Source organism: Hakea prostrata, chromosome 10 (genome assembly GCF_041222555.1).
Source record: "Hakea prostrata isolate BN-2017 chromosome 10, UWA_Hpros_2, whole genome shotgun sequence".
Classification (NCBI taxonomy): Eukaryota; Viridiplantae; Streptophyta; class Magnoliopsida; order Proteales; family Proteaceae; genus Hakea; species Hakea prostrata.
The window spans coordinates 6807733-6832282 of NC_142609.1; the positions used below are offsets into that span (position 1 = coordinate 6807733).

The 24550-nt window shown below is 39.5% G+C and overlaps 1 protein-coding gene across 1 annotated transcript in view; it reads left to right on the plus strand.

The window, feature by feature from the left end:
• The window catches only part of BGLU42 (beta glucosidase 42), a 57923-nt gene extending 35945 nt beyond the window's left edge, over nt 1–21978 (plus strand). The window contains exons 5-13 of the mRNA XM_089137689.1: nt 1191–1265; nt 4639–4726; nt 8947–9172; nt 9315–9430; nt 17878–18092; nt 18187–18221; nt 18308–18410; nt 18770–18878; nt 21128–21978. Coding sequence (XP_088993815.1) covers nt 1191–1265; nt 4639–4726; nt 8947–9172; nt 9315–9430; nt 17878–18092; nt 18187–18221; nt 18308–18410; nt 18770–18878; nt 21128–21317 — 1157 coding nt within the window. The 3' untranslated portion in view covers nt 21318–21978. The remainder of the gene's footprint in view (nt 1–1190; nt 1266–4638; nt 4727–8946; nt 9173–9314; nt 9431–17877; nt 18093–18186; nt 18222–18307; nt 18411–18769; nt 18879–21127) is intronic.
• The last annotated feature ends 2572 nt before the right edge of the window (nt 21979–24550 follow it).

Below are 24550 nucleotides of genomic sequence, written 5' to 3' on the forward strand. Positions count from 1 at the left end.
TTAGGACCATTGTCAATTTACTTCGTTAGATGAATGTGTTAAGACGGTTAATGTAGTCTAATTAATCACTATCATCTCACTTGTGTTGCTTAAGTAATTAAGATTAATTGGTATATATCCCTATGTTTGACCCATTAGCTACATGGTACCGTGCACTTGCAGTTGCTTTTAATTTCACGAACAATATGAGTGGATACTTTTTATTGGTTCCCCCCGCCCCTTCTTTTATGCAAAATACCTCTTCTATTGTGTTTTTATGCTTGTAATACGGTATATGAAAAACCCTTGTGTTTTTATGCTTTTAATACAGTATATGAAAAACCCTAGGTCAAAAACCAATCAAAATAGGGCCGAAACTGGTCATCAAAATTTGCCCCAAAAACAAGCAGCTTTTGGCCGAGATGGCCGAAATTTCGCCACCACCTCAATTTCAAGGCCTGCTACCGAGATTTCGAATGTCGACATACCCCTCTGTCACATATACTTTAACTAGTATTGCATTCAATTGGAAAAATCAAAATTTAATTATAGCTTTACAGGAAAGAGCACTGACTGAATATTATCTGTGGAAAGCAGAACCGAATTTTGGCATGTTGATTTGTAATCAGGAAATCCTAGAGAAAGTATGAGAGACCTGTGTATCCAGTATGAACCATAACTATGAGTGAGAGGAGTGAGAGTCCCTTGTGGGGGAATTATCTCTACAAAAAGAATATTGTTAGAGACGTACTTATATATTTATATTGGCATTAGAAGCATAGCTATAATCCCAAGTAGTATATGACCTATTGGAAAAGTTCTTTTTTGACAACAAAATGGGTATCTAGTTTTCCAAATCCATCCCAGTTTCGCAGCTTGGTCTCAACCCCAAACATTTCAAGGTTTCTCTTTCATTGTGAGAAGGATTGAAAGGATTTTATTCTGAAACTGCTAAATGAAATTGGTACTGTGAAACAAAATCTGAAATGTTCTTGCAATATGTATACTTCAGAAGCTCAGGGTTGAAACTTGAAACTTAAGAAGTCCTATGGTTATTCATATTCACTCCTGATTTTCTGCTGTAAGGAGGTAAAATCCCATGCGTGATTTTCTACAGACGTGATAACTAAAGCATTCTCATCCATATACATTTGCAGTATTCCTTAATGTTTTTGCTTTATCAAGATAAAAGATGAATTTTCTATTTGCAGATGGGTTGGGAACAAAAGCCAATGAAGAAGGAATTGCCTACTACAACAACGTCATTAATGCTTTACTTGAAAAAGGTGCAAATCCATTCCGATATTGTTGGATATAGGAGCAATAAGAGTTGTAAGGAGAGAGAGGATCAATAGAACATCCGAATATACCCACAATATAAATAAAGGGCGAGAAGGAAATAAGATCTACACAACGAACAGGCAGAGCCAACGAAGGGAATTAAGAAAAAAGAGAGAAGAGGCGAACACCCCGCCCGTACCGTCGGAAAAGGAGAAACCAGTTTTTTTTTAGAGCCAAACCAAGACCAAACCAAGAGTAACCACGAAACCAGCCCGGCGATATCGACGGCATCAAATCGACAACACCAAGAACAGAAAGAAGAAAAGAAAAAGAGAAAAAGACCGCGCACCCAACCACGAGGGAACGAACGAACGGAACCGACCAGCCATGAGAAACGAAACGATACGGAACGACCCTAGCACGCGAGCCATAGGCCAGGACACGCTTAGCCATCAGTCATCAAGAGCATACCACCGCACGAACCGAACCCCCAAACGCCAGGCCAAAACCCATGGGCCTTCCAAAACCCATAAGCTGGACAAACGACAACGAACCAAGTCCATAATAAGCCCACGAACCAACTATTTTTATATATATATATGATGTTTCAAGGGTTCATATTTTTCGAGTTTATTTGTTTTAGTAGGAAAAAAAAAGGAGATTTGATCATATCATGGGCAGCAGGCGAGAGTTTTCACAAGGGATGAAGAACTGAGACAATTTTCAACAGGAAACGAGGACACGCCCAGCCGAACATTACCCAAATTTCATCCTCTCGGTAAGATTTGATGGGACAAATATGATTTGGCACGACGCACTAACACGGAAGAGGACTGTGGATACATACGGGCACCACTATCAAACCACCACAAGTCAGGAAAATGGATCTCGAAGACTCATTATGTCCTTCCGAATTCCATGATTCCAAATATTGCCCGTGGATATCATACTGAACGGCCCAAACGAAGGCTCACGAAACATATGGAGTGGGGAATGATGCACGGCTAGAGACGAAAGAAGCTCAGAGACTACCAAAAGGAACGACGGGCCACATTAGCGAGGCGATCTCTTGGCAAGAGTTGGACATAGGGGATTATCACCCCACTAATCGATGATGTGGGACATAAGAAGACAGATAAGATGAGAAGACTGGGGAACGGGAGTACGATCGATCGAGACAAGCTAAGTGCCTCCTACACGAAGCAGCCGTTCGGGAGGAAAGGGATAGCAGAACTCCTATTTGGAGAAATCAGCTACGTGAAAACTGATCCGAGGAGAGCAAGGGAGCACCGCACAAACCCATCATACTAAGGAAAATGTTGGAAACTCCAGGGAAGCGCGATTTGAGAAAAAAGAGCACAAAAAAGGAAAAGAAAGCAGAGAAGCTACAGACCCGCAGAGGGTCTCACAGGAGGAGTTAACCGCGAGAAAAGGGAGCACCAGCTCCCACTAATCAAACCAACTCCACCGCTACTGTAAAACTACAAGCTCCAAGTTACGGATTATTGATACGGAGAGATCATAGAAGACCAAAACAACAGAAAGGAAAAGGAAGAGCACCAGAAAAGGGACCAAAACCACGGAAAGAAGCACAACGCAAGCAAAGAAAAGAAAGGACACATCTTATGTGCTTCAGAAGTAGGGAAGGAGAGGACGGGAAAAAAAAGGACAGGAGGAAAGGAAGAAAAAGAGCAGAAAACAAAGAGGCAGGACCAGAACCAAGAAAAAGAAGCGAAGAGGAGAGAAGGAAAGACGACAACAAAAGAAAAAAAGAACAACGAGGGGGGGAGGGAAAAGACACAGAGCAGACAGGAACAAAACAAAAAAGAAGGAGGGAAAAAGAAAAAAAGAGGAAGACAGGACAAGAAGAAGAGGGAAAAAGAACGACGCAAAAAGACAGGGGAACCAAAAGGGGAAAGGAAGAAACAGAGAAGGAAAGAGAAGAGAGAGAGGAGAACGACAGAAAGGAGCCGGAGGAACGGAAAGCCAAGAGAAGAGCGACCCAAAGGGAGCGGGAGAAAAGAGAAGCAGAGAAGGACAGAAAGGACAAAGAACCCCCAAAAAACCAGAACGGAGAACGAGAAACACCAGGGAGAGCCAGAGGAGAGGGGAAGACAAAAACAAAAAGAGCGAAGAGCGACGGGGAGACGGAAGAGGACCAACCCCCAACGAACACGGAAGAACACAAGAGAACAGACAACCGGGGCCAAAACAGAGACAAAAAAAGAGGGCGACACGAGGAAGAAAACAACCAAAGGGAGAAAGGGAAGAAAAAGACAGAGGACGAAGAGAAAAGGGGGGAGAAACACAAGCAAAAGAAAGGAACGAACCGAGACGCCAAAAGCGAAGCCACGACAAGAGAGGAAGGAAGAGAGAGGAAGAGGCAAGAAGAAAAAGAAGGGAGGACACCCAAAAAACACAAAGGGAGGAAACAAAAAGGAGGACCAACAAGGAAAGCAGACAGGCAAAGGGGACCGACAGGGAGAACGAACGCAAAAAAAGGAGGGCGAGGAACAAACAGAACGCACCAACAGACGAAAGAAGACAGGGAGAGCAAGAGGCAAGGAAACCAAGGGAGAAAACGAGGAAAGCGCGAAGAGGTCAAAAGGGAAAAAGAGAGGGGAGCAAGGAAGACAGGAAAGCAAAGAAGGACAACAAGCAAGAAGAAGACAACAACACCAGCAGAGACGAAGCACACAGGGAAGAGGGAAGAAATCAAAAGGAAGAACACGGCAAAGAGGAAAAAAGAAGGAAGAAGACAAGGACGAGGGGCGACAAAAAAGGAACACCCAAAGAAAGAGAGAAACAAGGGGAAGGGGGGAAAGAGGAACCAGAAGCGGAGCAAACAAAGAAAAGAGGGAGAACGGGACAAAGGAAGAACAAAGGGGAGGAAGCAAGCACAAGGGACAGAGGAGGAAGAGAAAGCAGATCCAAAGCCAAGAAGAAAAAAGAGAAGAACGAAAAGGAAAACAGAAACAAAAGAGAACAAAGAAGGACAACAAAGAAAGCACAGAGGAACAGACAGAAGAAAAAGAAGGAGCACAGAAAGCGAAAACAGGCGGGAGGGAGCACAGAAAGGGAAGAAGAGTCCAAGCAAACAGAGAAGACAACAAGGGAAAAAAACAAACAGAAAAAGAAGAAAGAAGGAAAGGAAAGAAAAGGGACGAGCCAAGAGAAGAAAAGAGAGACAAGGGAGAAAGAAAGAGAAAGGAAGAGGAGAGAAACAGCCAACGAGGGGAGGTGGAAAGAGCAAAAGAGTTGTAAGGAGTAAGTAGAGTGACAAAAAAGAATAACAAATATAAATAGGGGAGATAGGATCAATAAGATATAAATCGTTTATTTCTAAGTGATACCTATTTGGAATCCTTTCTTTTGCAGGCATCCAGCCCTACTTAACATTGTACCATTGGGATCTTCCTTCAAATCTTCATGGATCAATAGGAGGATGGTTAACTGAGAAAATTGTGTAGGTTTTCCCTTTCATCAAGATTTTTTTTTTTGCCCAACCATCAAGAATTTTTATACCAGTAGATCATCCCAGTGATATTTTGTGGCTGAACTTCTTAATGGGACTGTTTTCTTCTAGCTTGTTCACTCTTTCTTTCTTTTTTTTTTGGTTCTTCTGTGTTGTACATAGATAGACCTGCTGGTTTGATCATTAGGTTAGAAGCTGAAAGGATATAAGTGGGGTTCAGTGAGCCCATATGTCTTCTAGATTAGTTCAGAAGAAGCCCTACAGTTGCCTCGTGCAATAGGATGATTTCTGTGTAGGAAGATAAATTTCTCTTGAGTTCTTGAGTGAATCCTCGGGTGATATTCCTGCGGTACAATGGTGTATGTCTGAGTGTCTTAACAGTTCTAAGATCAGAGTTAGCTTCTGGTAGAGTCTTATAGTATTTGCCATGATTGGGGGATGGTCTATTTAATGACCATTTTACAGAAGAAGCTGTGAGAAAACAGAACTGATGTTCAGGAGTGGCTGTAGTGAACCAACCATCACAGTGAGCCATCTTCTCTGGTCAACCAAAGCCTTAATCACTGAGTATTTGGTCCATAGTCTTCTTCCTCTTTGGGTCCACAATTGAATGTGTAACATTAACCTTGCTAATAGCTTCAGACCCAGAAAAACCAATAACAATGAAGTGAAACAAGCAGAGAAAAAGACAAAAGAAGCAGCGCAATTTGAGAGAATTTTGCTAACTCTGTTTAGTATTATAAATTTGTGATTATATAATAAAAAAATTGAATTACAGTTGTGCCCTTATGACTAATGTATATAAGACCCTAATAAGTAAAGAGTATTGCAAGGATAGTGCTATAATACAAGCTCTTAACACACTCCTATAGTTTGGAATCATATATAACACTAATGCAGGCCCAGCTTGTAACACCCCTGAAAAAAAATGAAGTTTTGAATAAAGCTTTAGTAAGCAACAAGCTGTTTGTTGAATGCTTGGTCACTGTTTCAAGTCATGAAAACAGTCTCCCTGGACCCTCTTGATCCCTGCTAAATGTGGGAACCTTTTGCTCTGGGTGGGGCCTTAACAGTAAATGCCTAGCGCTGATAAAAGCTAACAAATGTAGTGGAGTTAAACTTTTGTCATCACAAAATCAAGGAAAAATGCCAATCAACATCATTATGCCATATAGATGGTAGCCTTATATGGTGTATTTCAATAGGCTAATTGATGTAGTTGAAGAGCACAAGTTGGACTTATTTAATGGAAATAAGCCTTGGTTTGGTTTTATACACGTCAAACCTTTAGCCAAATTGGTTTTAAGCCACTTGGTGGACCTAAATTAAGGTTAGGAGATGGGAATACATGGTTTATTTTCTTAGGATAGTTTGAATTGTTTAATTTCATTAGCTAGGTATCACTTGCTTGGTTGTCAAGGATGAGATGGAGTTCCCCAAATAGTATGTTTATTCTAAGTTCTAACAAGTTAAGAGTGTGTTTTAGTTCTATGGGACATTAAGAGAGTGTTTTAGTTCTACGGGACATCTATTTCTATATGGATAGAGATATCATGATGAAGGAGAGCAAATTGGGGAGAATGATGACTTATACTCTAGAGAACTAGATCAGTTCTATTTTTACTTTTTCAATTGCATTGAGTCCATCATAACGAGAGAGCGAGTAATTACAAGAAGACTCCTAGAACTATACACCGAGTATACCCAATATGGTCTGGAGGACACACTACAATACTCTCCCTCAAGTTGGTACATAGATGTCTCACATGCTGAAACTTACACAAAATAAAAAGAGGAACCTTACTAAGTGTGTTGGTGAAATAATCAGCTAACTGATCACCAGACTGAATAAATGGAATATAGACACTTGTTCAATATTCTCCCTAATGAAATGCTATCTCAACATACATCATCCTATCACACTGAACTGGGTTGTGGGCGTACTAATAGCAAATTTGCTATCACAGTACAATGTAATGTGAGAACTGAAGCTAACATGTAGATCTTGAAGAAGAACCTTGAATCATAACTACTCACACATACCCTGTTCCATCGTACAGAACTCTGCTATACTGTAGGAATGAGCATCCTTAGGTTTTTTTTTTTTTTTTTTTTTTTTTCTAGGTTAGAAGATTTCCTTCGACAAAGGATCAATAGTGAGATGTAATGCTGCAGTCTTCTCAAAAGCCTGCCGAATTAGCATCTATGAATGCCTCCATATGCAGGTTGATTGTGAGGAGAAAAAAGAACCTCATTTCTTGGGGCTAATTTCATGTATCTCAAAACACAACAAATAACATCTAAATGAGTGCATATACTGGTTCACTTGACTTACAGGTTACAGCATGAAGTGTCACACCCCACCAAAAATGTGACTGGTTAAGAATGCCCTGACTCAGTGCTGAATAACCCCAGATCAACCCTTGAAACATGGATGTAGTACCATAACCACACATATCATTCATAGGACAAATCATTGGCAAGAAGATTTAGAATTTAATTAACAATATATTTTTTTTTGGTAGGGAGTAGAAAATAATATTAATAATAAGGAAATCTAGTGGTATTACATTACCTAATCCAAAAAGGTTCCATGATAAGGCAAATAAATAGTCGGAAAAAATATCAAATAAATAGATAAATAAGAACATCCTATTCTACAAAATGAGTCCCGTATGAGCATGCATAACATGTGCACAAGGCATTGTGGCCAGCATCCTCCTGTTCGGTGGCACACCACCACCCTCTCCTCCACAATCCTGGGTCTCTTGCTCCACAAAGGCCCCCTATACCTGTCCCATCATCTTTAAGAGATTTAACCACAGGGTGAGTTCCACTGAACTCGTGAGGGGAACACGCACACATCTGAATGCATGAGCCAGTTACAACTTATATGCTAGTTCAACGCGTACTATAAGATGCCAGTCTACTAACTGTGACAAACACGCTTTTGATGAGAACCAGCCCATTCAGGTTCGGTCTTAATTCATCATTTCATATCACATCCACTAGGTGATGGGAATTGGTCACCACTCCTCACCTCGGCCGGGTCTTGGGGATTTAGTCTGCTCAATAGTCATAACATCAAAAGTAGAACAACCGGGTCTTTTTCGGGATTTGGTCTCCACTCCTCACCTCCACCGGTTGGTTAAAGGGATCTAGACTACACTCCTCACATCAATTGGGGTCAGTGGGATTTGGTCCACTTCACACTCATAGCATCAAAAGTATAACAACCATAGGGCTAGGGCTGGTGCATTTTAAGGAATGTCCAAATTATGATCAGATAAGCCCAATAGGACTTGGAAAAGAACTCCTGGACAGTTCTAACAAGCCTAACCCTATCTCAAATGGTGGCTTGATGAGGGAAAGCTGACAGCAAGTAGCGGAGACTGGTGGTAAAATCTGTCTTGGGCTTCTAGGTCTTATTTAATTTCTACAGTCCCCCAAACCCACGACCTTGTGTTGGATATCCATTGAATCGTCTATGTGTAGTACCTCATAGTATAGCCTCTATTGGGACCCTCTACATGCCTAGGGTTCCAAAAAGAGGTGTAGAGGAAAGGGGAAACTTGGTCAAATTTAAATTAGTCTCATGCCAAATTGGAAATGGTTCAAGGATTGATTCAATAGAGAAGAGGAGAAGAGAGAAGAAATGAGAAGGAGATACCAAATGGATATTGGAGAAAATTGATTCCTTGTCCCTATTTTGTTTACTAAGTGAATTGAAAATTACAACCAAGTCCTTAGGGAGGTAAAATGTAAAAAATGAAAGTTAATCCACAAAAAAAAAAAAAACCCAATAAGCGAGTCATGAACTACCCTTTGGTAATAAACTCCAATGGAAATGATATACGAGAAACTTGTCAATAACCTGAAAAATGTTTGTGAAAAGTGTCTTGATACTGGTTCTAGAAAGTTTTAACTTGTAAGAACCTGTTAGCTAGATCTTGTCTTTAAGAGCTTGTCTTTTTCACCTTGATCTTTCGATGCACCTTATGTGTGACCTTAGGCTTTAGATTATCTTTCCGCTTAAAGTGGCTTTATGCCTATATGGATCTTATGTTGATCAAACAGTTTTTTAATGAACGCCAGACATGTTAAGGTATTCAAGATTTAAGCTTTATGGCCTGTCTTTTGTTATAAATTAATTTACTTCTGCTTGTAATTCAATGATATTTAAGCCATTTTATTTGTTTGGAAACATCCAGAAAACTCTTCTCAATCTATGCTGAGACTTGCTTTGCAAGTTTTGGAGACAGAGTAAAGCACTGGATCACGATAAATGAGCCCCTCCAAACTGCTGTGAATGGATATGGTGTTGGAATATTTGCTCCTGGAAGATCTGAAAATTCATCAGTGGAACCATATTTGGCTGCACACTACCAGCTTTTGGCTCATGCCGCAGCTGTTTCCGTATACCGAAAGAAATTTAAGGTAACAAAAATCATCAGTGTTCTAGTTCTTTTTTTCTTTTTCTTTTTTTATTTAATACTTCCCATCTAAGGTTGAGATGATTTTCTCTATATTTAATCTTCCTTTGTCACAGACTTAATGGTATGATATCTTGTTTCTATAGGCTCAGCAAGGTGGTGAAATAGGTTTAGTGGTTGATTGTGAATGGGCAGAGGCTTTTTCTGACAAAATGGAAGATAAAATGGCTACGGCAAGGCGCCTTGATTTTCAGCTTGGATGGTATTTCCTCTTTCACTGAACTTCTGTCATTTGGTGGTTTGTTTTTCCTCCACTCTGAAAACCAGTCTGGATTATAATCCCTAGTTCTATCTACTGATATGCACATTTAGAATAGTTTAAGAAGGTCGTTATGGTTCTACCTCTTTTCCAATGGGTCATAGTTCCTGCTCCTTCTCCCAAAATGATTTTTCTATCAAGAAATTAATTTTGTATTTCTAAGATAAATGTATCAAGGAATTTAGATCCTTCCACTTCTAGTTTATCAGTGTATCAAATCTCCCTTATGCCACTTTAACTCTGTTTCTCTGTACCATATTTTGCATAACCTTTAATATATTATAGAAAATTTTCAGAGACACACCAAAATAAATAGAGAAAAGCGCAGACACCCCACAGGTACATCGAATTGGCAATCACCCCTTTTCATTAAAATGGTAAATTGATTAGAGGAAAAGACAAATGTGTTCTTAGCAATATTTGTGTACTGAATAAAAAATTACAGTTACAGAAAAACCAATATCCTTTATCTCGCTTGAAGTGACTATCACCTAGTTAATTTATGGTTTTTCTACACAATGGTTCTTGCAATTTTTATTGTAGGTTTGATAAACTCCAAAGATTCCTCCAATTTTTGCTTTATTACTCTGAAAATCCTAACAATTTTTTTTTTTTGGACATTTGGAGTATGTTTTCTTGACTTACAACAATCCCCCTCAACTTGGTGCATAGATGTGTATCTTGCCTAACTTGCTAATAGTACTACTGCACAACTTGACACTCAAACTGTCACACCCCGCAAAATCCACCCAGGGGGTACCCTATCTGGATTACCCGGTGGAGTGATTCACAGCCCAAAAGATCAAGTTTATGAACGATCATATCCACTTAACACAATAATTTAATCAAAAGCAAGAACAAATCAAAATTTTCAAGTAATTTAATAATAAAAGTCAAGGAAAGGATCTCAGAAGGATCACAAAGAACATCAAAGTGCAAGAAATGATACCAATAAAATAAATAATCAAAGTGTAGAATGAAGGGGGGAAAACCCACTTACAACATCAGTGGGAGGTAGAATGAACAAAAGTAAAGGTTACAACCGGTTCCCAAAGTGAAAGGGGAACAAACTAAACTACGGTCTCAACGAATCAAATACTAGGTCAAGAGAGAATGGGACGATATCCCATCGCTGGCACACAAGTGCAAAAGCTGGACTACTCCTGGCAAGTATCAGTCTCGTACTGATAGTCTTCACCAACGTAGTCACCATAACCAATATTGTACGAGTCTCCAACTTGGTCACCAAAGTGTTGACCATCATAGTCAACAATAGTAATGCCTGCAGAAAAGTCTAACAGAAAATGTTGCAAAAAGGAGTGAGTTCAAAAGAACTCAGCAAGACAGTTATTCCATAATAACACAGATACATGATACAAAGCATAGCATGATGTAAGATGATATGAAACAAACGATGCAAGTATGAAACTAACTCTATATATGCTAGTCTCTATGGTAGACATGCTTTAAGTCATAGCACTATACTTCTTTGGGTAGGTCTCAAATCACTCTTCCCTCAACCATCTCGGTATCTGGGGTTCTCCGGTGGGAATTGGGTCCTGAAACCTTTCGGACAACCTTGGCTGGGGTTTAGGTCACCACTCTCTTACATCACCATTGGTATAAGTATTGGCGTATGTCACGGTAAAGCCTAGCCCAATGCAAGTCATTTACTCAGTCATATCATGTTAGATCCAGATACGTCCATTCCTCGCCCCGGGCTATCCTTTCCGATATCCTTCACACTAGAGTCACGGATATTACCCACCGGACTCATCAACCCTATTGGTCATCCACAAATAGTAGACGAGAAGCTCTCACATCCTCTCACGGATATGACTCACTGATCTTCGAGCGCCCGTGAGCCCAAGTCTAGTTATTTGCAACCCTACCAATGAATGGCCCCTTTCGGGTATCCGCAATGGTTATTATGTCCTCTCACGGGATGGTTACCGGTCTTGAGCGCCCACAAATCCACACTACTACCACGGGTCGTTCGGTCTCAATGCCCTTCCGATTCGGGTCTAATACGACAAGGACACCCTAGCCATACATCTAGACAAGTCCTATGTATGTCATCCAATAATTCGGGAAAGCGTCGATGGGCATCTTCGGAGAACATCCCATACTATTTCCTCCGATATCCAAAGACAGAAATGTCAGTAGGACATTCCCCAATCCCAAATCATACCTATGCAACCAAATTCTCAATTCCATCATATCATACACCAATGATAGTTCTTCATATAGAAGGATATAGAACATAAAGTGATCAATCATATATGTAATTAACAAGAACGAATAGTCATGATAATCAAAGAATATATATATAAACATGTTATTATTGTCTTAAAGTACATACAATAGTCCTATGATGTTAGAAATACAACAATTAAGGTGAATCTACCAAATTTCCAACATAGAGGCATAATTCACATAATCCATGTAATTATGGTCATAACCGTCCTTACCTTAATCGAGTCGAAACTAATCCCAAAGATCACTTAGAATAGTCCCCAACTTAGTACTTGAACCCTAGACAACATATGTGCAACAGTAGAGAAGAAAACAATCAAATCGGAGATCAAACGGAGCATATCGAGCAAGTATAGAGTTGCTGACTTCATCTGGTCGACTGACTGGTCACTGGTCAGTCGACCAAGATGAACAATAACGGGCTGAATAGTGAATTTGACCCGAAACCGATCTTCCGGGGCTCGGATCGATCTGAAACTCGGAGGGATTGATTATAGTAGTATAAGAACACGACACAACAAATATTATCATGATCCAACGGTCCAATTAGGAATACCCAAATTGAAACCCTATGTTCTATATGCTAAACATCAAGAATTGAAATAGAATTTGTTGCAATGGCAATGAATGATGGGGAATCAGCTAAGGAAGTGATAAGAACTAAATGAGAATCATAAACCAATAGTAAATCAGACCTAGCATACATATACACATCAGTTTAGATCAATAAGACAAGTTGGAATGATAAGAATCATAGAAATGCAATGCTATTGATTGTATTGGAAGCATAACATAGCAAGAATGAAAGAACAACAATGGAAGTGAAAGGGGAAACACATGACCAAGTGTTTGCAAGGTTGCAGCACTTTAGCCATGGTCTCAATAGCAAGAAAGAGTAGAGGAATGAGTCGAATAGAGAATGAGAGAGAGGAAACATACTTTGGGGAAGAGATTTGAGAAGAGAGACTATGATTCTTGTAGAAGATCACCACCCAAGCCAAGGAGGAGCCTAAGAGAAGCCTTCCCACGTCCCAAGAGAGTCCCAGCAATAGAATAGGGCTTAAGCCACGAAGCCACTTTAATAGAGCTCAAAAAGACCCAAAAATCAGATTTTCTCGGGCTTATAATCCTCTAGTCGACTGACTAGTTTGATCTGGCGTCGACCAAGCATTCAACCAGACAAGAACAGCAACTTCGGACAAGGATTCGGAGGGCTATACGGGGTCAAATTGAGTGGGGTTTTCTCCTACAAGTCAATCAACAAGTCTAGTTTCAAGAACTACCTTCGGATTGGGCTCGGGAGCTCATTAGGTCGACCAACTAAGCTCATCTTCTTCAGGCTGCAGATTCCTAACTAACACTGACAATGCATCCAAGTATGGAGCACCATCAACCATATCCATGGGTTTCGGGTCAAATACCATGTCTTCTACAGAGAGGGCACATAGAGACCTCTTCCTTCACTTCGGGACATGAACCTACCCTAAGGGAAAGGTCTAACATGACTTCCTAAGGTTTTCAAAGGTAGTATCACTGAAACAAGGTCCAACATCAATGTCTAACATTAAACAAGTCTTTCTTCACCCAAAACAAATAGGGTGTCCTAGCTAGGTTTGGGCCGGATTTCACATTCTCCCCCCCTTAAAATAATTTCGTCCTCAAAATTGGGAGAGTACTTGGCTTTCAAAAGAGATGGGGATACATCGCTTTTACCTTGACTTTCTTCTCCCAAAATCTACGGAAAACAAATAACAATAAGTATTTTGTAATAAAGACAAAGGAGTAAATCTAACATGCTTTGAAATCAAATCGAAAGTATGATCATGGCTTCATGAAGATTTCACAAGGATCATGGTGAAGATCAATATGAAAATCATAAAACCTTAAGAATGACAGGAGATTGTAGAAGAGATGGTTGCAAGGATGCAGCATCTTCTTCATAGTCTCAATCACAAAGAATAAAACATAGTAAGAGTAAATCAATACAACACAAGAGAGATTACTAACCTTTGATTGAAGAATAGGAGATGAAAAGCTTGAAGTCTTGAAACAATTAGAAGAAATAACAAATCATGAAGATCACACATGATTTCTCTTCGAAATCATCATGTGGAGAAATCACAAGGTTATAGTGTATGGAGGTCCACTCTAGAACAACAGGGATAGAAGAATCAGTCATGGGAATAACTTAAGATCACCCTCCTATCAAAGGGAATAGAAGTCATAAGAAGAAATAGAAGGGAGAAAAGATCAGCTTCAAGGTAAACTTCTACCAAACGAAACTAGGCAACTCATACGACAGAGAATAAATCGAACAATGCATATCGTTATGTATGCATTTGGCACAGCAACAAAGTTAAGATTAGGTGGGATTTCACACAAACTCTTTGTGAACACATTAGCACGCTGATTATTAGATTTGACATAGGAAATTTGAATCAGCCCAAACTCAACCTTCTCCTTAATAAAATGCTTGTCAATTTCTAAATATTTATCCTTTCATGCTGCACTGGATTATGAGCTATATTGATTGTTGATGTTAAGAGTACAATTGTATAGGTTCTTCTAGATCTGTCCCAAGCTCCTGAAGAAGACCCTTCAACCATATTATCTCACAAATACTAGACCGTGCAACAACAACCTGTTCTTTGCTCCTCCATGACACTAGATTACCCCCTACATAAGCACAATAACCAAAGGTAGATCTCCTATCATCTAGACATCTTGCCCAATCTGCATTCAACTCTACATGCTTCAACTCTAAGATGCCCATGGGAGGAGATTAAGATGCCTTTTTCTAGGGATGCCTTCAAGTACATCAAGATGTGATACACTACAACAAGATGTGAAGAGTGTATCATGCATACAGATCCTTTTTCTAAGGATCGTGCATATATTGACTGACCAGGCTGACTACAAAAGTGATATCCAACCTAGTGTGTGTCATATAAATCAACTTTCCAACCAATTTATGATTGCTAGTCTTATCAATGAAGGCTGCGGGGAGCCGGCTCACTCTGATGGGTTGTGATCCTGGCATAACATACACAACCAAAAACCTTTAGGGGAATAACAAAGGAAGAGTCTCCCTGAGTCCCTGGAGAATCTCATTAGGACATTTGAAACCAAGTATCCTACTGAGCATCCTATTCATAAGATAAAAGGCAATAAGTATAGCATCACTCCAGTATTGGTCAGGGACATCATAATAATCTATCCTTACACCTGTCCCCCTTTTATTACCCACCAACCAGTGGTTGGTTATGATATCTCCTCCGCATGGTGTACTCTTAGGGTCCTAACACAACTCCCCCCCCCCCCTTCTTCTGTTTTCCTTCTTTTCCTTTTGTCTTTCTTAAGACAGCATTGGAATTTTCAGATTTCCTAAACTGAGTTTTTTCCCATCATATTCCCCAACCCTAAACCCAAGATCTTGCAGACTCCTCACCTAATTCTTGTCCCCTTAGGAATCAAACTCCCCTCCTGTTCCCACACCTCTGTTCCTAATTATCACCTCATTCCTTTCATTCAAAACCCTAGGAAAGCCTAGGCTTCATCTTCTTCATCAAACCCTAGAAACCTAAACCCTCTTTCACCATAAGTTTCAAACCCTTCATGCATCCAAATTCCTTCTAGAATCACCCTCCTCAACCCCTCTCTAACCTTCAATCCTACCTAGCCCTAGCCACCCCTAGAAACCCTAATTCTTAGTAAACCCTAAATTTTGAAACACTAAACAAGAAGATTCAGCTCTGAATTTAAAATTACAGCAAGGTTCCATATTGAAGTTCAATTAACCTAGTTCCCAACCATCACTGAACCTAGTCTTGCTCAATTCTCAACCCTAGAACTACACTATTCAACCCTAAACTTACAACCGCAAGGTATGAGAACCCTAGAACTTTTGCGGATTCAATTGAATAAGATCCTAAAGATAAACCCTAGATTTTGGGTTTGCATCACCTTGCTTCATTCATAAATAAAAAAGGTATATAGCGGGTGATGTTTCCAAAGAATTAAAATAGGTTGGATGAAGTGGAGAGGTGTGTCGGGGGTCTTGTGTCATCTGTGTAATCCTTTGAAGCTCAAAAAAAAATCTATAAGATTGACATACAACGTGCTATGATGTATGGTATAGAATGTTGGGCTATTAATCAGCATCATATAAATAGACTCAGTGTAGCGAAGATGAATGAGTGGCAAAACTAGTAAGGATAAACTATGGTATGATCATATTAGAGATGGATTGTGAATGACTTCAATAAATGATAAGCTACAAAAAAGTCAGTTGAGGTGGTTCTGATGTAACCCAGGATCTGGGCCAGTCTTCAGGATCCTACTAATTGAACCAGCAGCACTTTGGAATTATAAAACCCTGCTGTTTGGGGTTGAAATCATAGAAGTCAGCAGCCAAATTGCACTCAAAATGTGCAAGAATAACTAGGTCTGTTCGGGTTCCCAACTCTTGGATTCAGGTGTGAGTAGGTCTAGGGATATGTTTAGGATAGGATTAGGACTGAAAAAACTTAAGGAGAATAGTGTGTTCTAAACAATCTGCAATTGGAGTACTTTTTCAAGTATCATTAGGCCTCTTATAGTGTTTAAGACTCTTAGTTACATCTAGAGTTTGGATTGAAGGTAGGGTAGGGGATGGGGATGGGGATGGGGATGCTAGTCCTACAAGGGTTTAGACTTTGGGTTAGGGGTTAGGAGATTTTGGGTTTCTAATAGATTTAGGGTTTTAAGGTTTTAAGGTTTTAAGGAAGAAGATGAAGTGCAGGAAAATCCTGCAACTTCAAGAAATGGGCTGGTTAGGGTTTTAGAGATGAGAGAAGAGAGAGGAGAGAGGTGAGATCCCTGGGGTAGGGTGAAAGGGGAAGGGATGAGGGTTTTCTAGGGTTTTAATTGGGGAAGGGTACTCCTGCCGTTGGGAAGAAGAGGGAGGGAAAGAGAGGTCTGCAATTGAGAACTTGGATTGGGAATGGAGTGGGGAATTATGCTTATTTGTAGAGAGTGTACTAGTTCACTCTAAACTGTTGTAGGGGAGATCACAAGGCTGGGACAGGGAGTAGAAGTTGAAGAAGATGAACAATTGCAGAAATCTCACAAACTCAGTCGTGGGGATCCCTCTTGGAACCGACGACTCCAATTCCTTCAATGCTTCACAATTTTATTACTCCATCTATTTCGATTACAAGGTATGGGGCCTTCTTATAGCCTCGTTACATTGAAGGAATGCAACTATGAGTCTAACTAATTAAGAAACATACTTGGATTCTACCTAGGGAATCCTACTTGAAATTGGATTCCAATTGGGACTCCAACTCAGACCAGGTCTCTAACCACTAAGCCAATTTAAAAACAAAGAGTAGATATTGGTTCCTAAAAATATCAGGAATGCACTGGACCCTTTTGGTATTTAAAGGGGATGGGAAAAGACCTCAATACCCATCTAAAGGTTCGGGCAGCCTTTGGTGTGCCAGTTGGGGTTGGTTCTTGGCTCAATCTTTATGGACTTTGTGGGGGTTGGGCCTGGTTACATCAACCACATTCAACAGAGGCCTTCAGATGCTCCTGTGCAGAGAAGAGATTTAATCAGATTGAAGAAACTAGAAGAACTAGAGACAAACCTAAGATAACCCCTTAAGAGAAGTGGTAAGAAAGGATATGCATATTTTAGGTCTTGTATCTAGTATGACCTCAAAGAGCTGATTGGAAGGCAACAATCTATGTAGCTGACCCCATTTAGTTGGAAAAATGTTTGATGTTGTCGTTGTCGTTGTTGATTCATTCACATTAGAGACTTTGGCATAGCAAGAGGTTTGCGCATAAAAATTCTGGAGAAAAAAAGCTTAGTTAAAAGGTAAGTTGCCATATTATCCTAAGACATTAATAAAGGTTTAAAATTTTCTTTATTTGGTAAATGGACTTGCAATTATTTATATTGGTGCTTCTTCAAAAGATTGAAGCATGAATTTCCACCCATTTAGGTCCCTTTTAACTGACTTGGTTTTGGTTGGTTTGCTACTTTCCACTCACCTTCAATATTTGGAATTTAGATTCACCTTAAGTATTCAGAAGTTTGAGATATGTAGATTTTTATATTATTATCTCATCTCTGGATTTTGGTGAAGGTTTCTAGATCCCATATTCTTTGGAGATTATCCTCAAGGAATGCGTGAGAGACTAGGAGATCGGCTTCCTAAGTTTTCAGAGGAAGAGAAAGGGTTGCTTAAGAACTCAGTTGACTTTGTGGGACTTAATCACTATACATCTAGATATATAATTCATGTCTCAAGGAACCCTGAACATAATGACTTCTATCAAGATCAGGAGATGCAAAGAATAGGTTAAAAATACTGCCTTGAAACCATTATCTCTTTCTTTCTTTTTTTTGGGTCAATTGGTTTATTTCATTTCCTTAACTTGATTTTTATCCTCAGCTGAATGGGAAGAGGGACAACTAATTGGCGAGAAGGTCTTTCTCTCTCTCGCTTTCTCTAGAAATTTTTGAGATACAAGTTTGTTTCTTTGTATTCAATGAATTTTTTGTTGATATGGTAGGCGGCATCAGAGTGGCTTTACATAGTCCCATGGGGAATCAAGAAACTTATTAAGTACGTAGCAGAAAGATACCAGAATCCCCCCATTTATGTCACTGAGAATGGTACGTACATACCTTTTCTTAGATGAACAGTATGAAGAAAAAAAAATCCAATTTTATGTTGGAATAATATGTCATCTTATGGTTCATGTGCTTGGTCTCATCTTGCCATTATCAATTAACTCTTGCAAAAAAGTGATGCCACTTGCTATTTTTTTTAATCCAAAAGTGTGCATTTGCATGATCATAATCGTCAGATCTCATCCATTTCAAATAGCCCTAGAATGGTGCTTGTCATAAAGCTACTTATGTGAGAGTCCTAGTACAGTACATATGTACCTGAGTGGTATTGGCTGATACATATTCATCATTTAATTGGCCCTATCATATTTTCTTGATGGCTTTTTGTCTGCAATCTACAGGCATGGATGATGAAGATGATATGACATATTCACTTCAAGAAATGCTGGATGATAAAAAGAGAGTCGGTTATTTTAAGGGATACCTATCTTCCGTTGCTCAAGCAATCAGGTGCGTTGCCATCAAGTATCTTTTTTCCCTGCTATAGGTCGTCTTGTTAATATTAATGCATATATGCACCTTAAGGAGCTCAAGCACCACAACCTTGGCTTCTTCCTCTCTTTGTTCTCCATGCTTTCTTAGAGAAGAATCTCAGATTCCGTTGCTTTCTTTGAGAGAATATATAATGACAGAGAACTGCTATTTACTGCTGCCATCCCAGTCACACATATACTCCCACTCTAAGAAATTTAAAATACTGAACATGTTAACCTGCATGGAAAATACCATACACATAATGTTCCCGTCCCTTGAGCTAGCTCATGTCCTAAAGAGAAAATCCAGAGGAAGGCATTTGATTGGAATCAACTCTTTTAGACTTGTAGCCAGGTCAAAGTTTCTCATGGCTGTTCCTTGATTCTTGGAATTCTGTGGTTAAACTTAAACTTCGTTATTTCAGTAGTAGCAGTCACTGACAATAAGTGGTGATCATCATCAATCTATTCCTTTGTCTTCATAGAGTTGAACCAAATCTATTGTTGATGATCATCCAAGCTGTTATCTCATGAAAAGTCAAGCCTAACCACTCATCCATGCTGTTTTCTCATGAAAAGTCAAGCCTAACCAATGTCAGTTGATATGGGCCCACATATACATCCAATGCTGTTCTTGCAAATCTTGTTGCTCAACTCTTCCCCATCCAAAAGTTGTAATTTGATCTTTATCATTCTTGTGGTTTTAAGTAGCAGCAATCTAGTTGAAACAAGCAGTAACATCAGCAAACAATTCTTGCATTTCTTTCATAATTTTCTCTTGCACTGTTGAGAACAATTATATCCCCACAAGTGAGAAATTTGAGCTTATTCCCACTCTAGCTCAGCTTCCAGGCTCCTACTTCCCCATCCCTTGAGGATTACAGCCACCATGGCCCTGGACCTCTTCCTCTCCTTCCTCTCCATGAAATGTTGAAGGTTCATAAATAGAAGAAAGCGTAAAAAATAAAGGTTGGTTACCCCTGGGTTGATCTTTCAAGATATTTTCCCAAGAAACTTCAAACCATTCTGTATTTGTATAATAATATATAACATGACTAACAATGGCCTATGTTCACTTACTCACAATTTTTTTTTTTAATTCACCAAAGACAAAATATATAAATTGCATGGCAAACTATATTATAGTGTCTAGCATAACATTCAGAGGTAGTATCTATGTAAGGGACTAAGCTTAACCCCTTAGACACAAGTTCCACTAGTTCAGGTAATAGATCATACGGCTACACTTAGAAGGTTTTAGGTGGTGCATTAACCAAACTAAAACAATTAGAAACTAAAGAAGCTGCGGATTTGAATTTAAACAGTAAGTGAACATGTTATTCCTGCATGGAAAAATTTACACTTCACAATTGTACACACCTCTTGATCTGAAACCCTGTGAAAAGTCTATTTAAGCCTTGCTTAACATATAGATTGTTTAAAAGATGATGATAATAATGATAATAATAACGATAATAATAAATGATTCTCGTGCAAGAGACTCCTGCTACTCCAATGTTTGGGGAGCTAAATGTGTGCTGCAGTTTTGCTCCTACGTTGCAAAAAGGCTGTTTTCAAGTTTTCAAACTGCGGCCTGATGGTTGAATAGCACTATTTAACCTGAGGTTCACCCACTTTTCTCTGATGTAACCAATTCCACACATAATTTAGTAATTGAACACACAAAATAATAAGTAAAACAACTACAACATGAAATCAGATTGAAAATAATAACAATAGTATAAGAAAGCATTTCATGATTATCGATTAATTACAATATGCATACGTGACATGTTGACATATTATGTATAACATAGACTCGGAAGTACATGTAACATGTTACATATTTGATGTCTCTGGCCATCCTAGCACCACATGGAGGAGCAAGACCACTAGAAGATCTTTGGTGGCAATACAACTGTTCCTTTTAACTGTACCAAATTCATACCTAGACTTGTCTATCCAGTGTTCATAATTGCATCTTTTCCATGAGGCTCAACAAATAATGGACCATTGTGCTAGTTCCAGAAAAAATTAAAGGACCATTGTGATAAGGTTGTCATAACTGGGTGGTGAAAATAAAGGTTACACAAATCAAATTGGCACAAAACAAACACACACACACACACACACACACATGATCTGATCTGATCTGATCTGATCTGATCCATGTAAGAGGGAAAAAGGAAAGGCTATAGTCTGATCTGATGTGCTGTATGTTGACAGGGATGGAGCAGATGTTAGGGGGTACTTCGCATGGTCATTCTTAGACAACTTCGAGTGGGCTCAGGGTTACACCAAACGTTTTGGTTTGGTTTATGTGGACTACAAGAATGGGCTTTCTAGGCACCCAAAATCTTCTGCCCTTTGGTTTTCTCACTTCTTAAGAAATGGTGAAGAGGAGGGGGTTCATTAACACATAAATCTCATTGATACTTAAAAATTCACTGCATTATTTACTATGGATTTGGGATTGTTGATCTCTGTGTTATGCAAATCCTAAATGCATCTTATTGCAATCTACAGACGATCCTTGTAACATTCTTACTTATTTTGAAAATTTTTGGACCTTTTCGTGCAAAACTTAAGCTGAATGGACCAGGTCAGGTCACATCCATTGGTAAAGGGAATTCATGAAACGAAGGGTGCACCTAAGCTGGCCCAGAGGCCTTGGTATCCACAATAAATGAATAAAGGGATAATTATTGGCCAACGCAAAGCTGTTCTAGTGGTGAAACCAACATTTCTCAGTAAAGAGGTCGTGGGTTCGACTCTTGCCATATTAATATTCCCCTCCCCCTGCCTGTGTACTAAAAAAAAAAGAAAAAAAGGTTAATTATTGATGCCCTTTTCTACTGTACTTTAATTACTAGCTTAGACATTGCCTGAAATTATTGATGTCTTTCCATCATTAAGCTTGATTAGTTAACTGATAATGTGATATCTTTATATTTTTCAAAACCCAAAATCAACCTTTAAGGTTTGTTAGTACTTTTTTTTTATTATTATTTTTTTTATCTGAGGTTCATCCGGGCCAATTGCACGCACCACGACTACATTGTCAGGAGAGCTTTTATATAATTGATATAGAAAAGGGTTTTGCCCTTGGCCCTGAGTAGATTCGAACTTCTTGACCTCATATGTGGAAGCGTTGGTTAGCTAACTGAGCCACCCTCGGGGTTAAGTTTGTTAGTACTTATTTACCCTTTCATGTCATCTTATCAGGATCCATTTCTTTTGAATTCAAAACGAATGAAATATAAGGCAAACTTGGTATTCCATAGGTTTCTTTTAGACGAAGGTAATATCATTTTTTTTTGGCATTTTAAATCTAACAATATGACATAGAGGACATTGAAAATCTATAGATATCATTTAGGTTGTCATATGAACATAGAGGACTTCCTTGTATTGAGACCATGTCAAACTTAATATCTATGGATTTTATTTTATCATTAAAAAAATATATCTAACAATGCGCAAAATGGACATTCCAAACAAAACTCAATAGCTTCTTAATATCGTAAGGAGTGAGGGGAGCAAAGTTTAGTTATTAAGTCATGGTACAAGGGGTGTCAAGTTCCAAACCATCATGAACGGGTCAATTCCGATCCTATTGAGGAATTCTCTTTTTACATTGACACTATGAAAAGTGGAATTTGGTTTCCCTTCTTTTCTCCTTTGTTTGTTGCTATTCTAATCAACTGGGAAATATGCCCTGGGATACTTCTCTCGAATAGCTGGTGTCACATAATCGGGTTCCTAGGTTTGTGTTTTGAACTAGGAATTACCCCCACACTCTACCTTTTTTAGCTTTTTTAATAAGAAAGTAAATCTTGCCCTACTGGATGGGTTTTCTTCTCTAGGCGCCCGAAGGATGAATTGGGTTGGTTGGGGAATATCATTGTTGACCGCCCATGCCCCTCCAATCACAAAAGATGGTGCCACTAGCTCCTTTTCTGCCAAGTGCCCCCGTGGAGCTTAACCCCTCGATCAGTTGGAATCCTTAAGACTCCTATACTCATGCCAACCGCCCTCTTTCCTTGACAACCAACGAGCTTGACACTATGCGCATCATTCAATTAATTGATCCAAACCAAGAGATTCATGAACACGCCATGGAGTATGAGGGTGTGCTTTGATGGTAAGGTCTTGCTCCTAGTGAGCTCCTGAATGTCATCTTTGACTTAGATATTTTAGATGTTGTTACTTCCTTCTAATCGACACACTTATTTTTTATGATAATGCCTCCTAAGTACAACCCTTATGCTGTTGAGGCTGCAACCATTAAGGGTTTTGATGCCCCAAGAACAGAGCGGCTAGGGGGAAGAGAGAAGAGCCCAAGGTCGAAGAGCATCCATCGAGGGCTTCCTCCCAAGCCCTCAAAGGAGTCCTGAGGATCTGTTGTGATACGGTGGATAAAGGGAAAATGCTAATTGACATTGTTGAGTCCACGCACGATGATGTGAATTTGGCAAAGAGAAGGCACAACCTTCTTGACGATGTTGCTTCAAAGAGGGCCAGGGGGAACCAAAGCAATATATATGGTCCTCCATGGAAGTGATCGATGAGGGACCAAGTTTCGAGGGATTCCAACTTGGCGCTTGAGTGAGCCACTAACGCTCAGGATGCTAGCCAACCAGAGATCCTTGATGCTATTCCCGACAAGGAATTCGTTAGTTCCTCGATCAAGTAAGCCTTTTGATTAAACTTCAAGTAAGTCTCAAATTCTAATCCTTGGTCATTGTAGGGTCCTTACTGATGACTTCCATAGGCAGATGGAGGTAGTGCTTCGGGTTGACGGACTCGGTGTTTGGTCAAAAAGACACGAGGAGGAGATGAAGAAAAAGGAGAAAGAGTCTTTTGGCTTTGGGGAAGAATTCTAAGCTCCAGCAGGCTGAAGACGAGCTTAAATTGGACAAATCAGAAACAAATCTAAGTATAGACACACAATTGCCCAATTGAAACCTAGAAGAAATTAAAAAAAGAGAAGTCCTATATTATGCATCAAGAATGAGGAAAGGTAGAGAAGAGGTAGATACATACCAAAATATATATAAATGAGATATTTGTACCCCTACTCCGAACTGAAATTCCTTAAAATAAACCCCTCTTTTTGGACTGCCTAATAAAAACACTTAGAGCCTCAGAGCAAATACCCCTTATATATAAGCTACAAGTATCCATAATATGATGTTGTAAATGTGTTCATGTCCCTCTTTGGTCATTGTTAACTAAATCAATCCTTTGGTAGTCATATTATTGTGAGGTATGTATCATATCATGTACTACTAGATGGTGTATAACGTCTAGAAGGAATCTTGATGCTATCGTAAGTTAGTGGAGATCCTCTTCACTCATCCACTCACACAGTCACACTCATAATATTTTCCCAGACAAGTGCAGTGTGGGTCTTAGGGTCATGTGAGTTTGTGGGTGGGTGGATGGGTGGGTGGAGGGGTAGTCTGGGTGGAGAGGATCTGGACTCCTCCTGGTAAGTGATGATACCGTTCTCTAACCCTGATGTATAGATTCTTTCCTACACCGGCGTTGTGCAAACCATATCTTTATGTTTAATCCCTCCGCTGTGAGTTCGAACTTCGAACGCCATCCTTCCCACCCCACAACGGCTCAGCCATACCTGTAAGG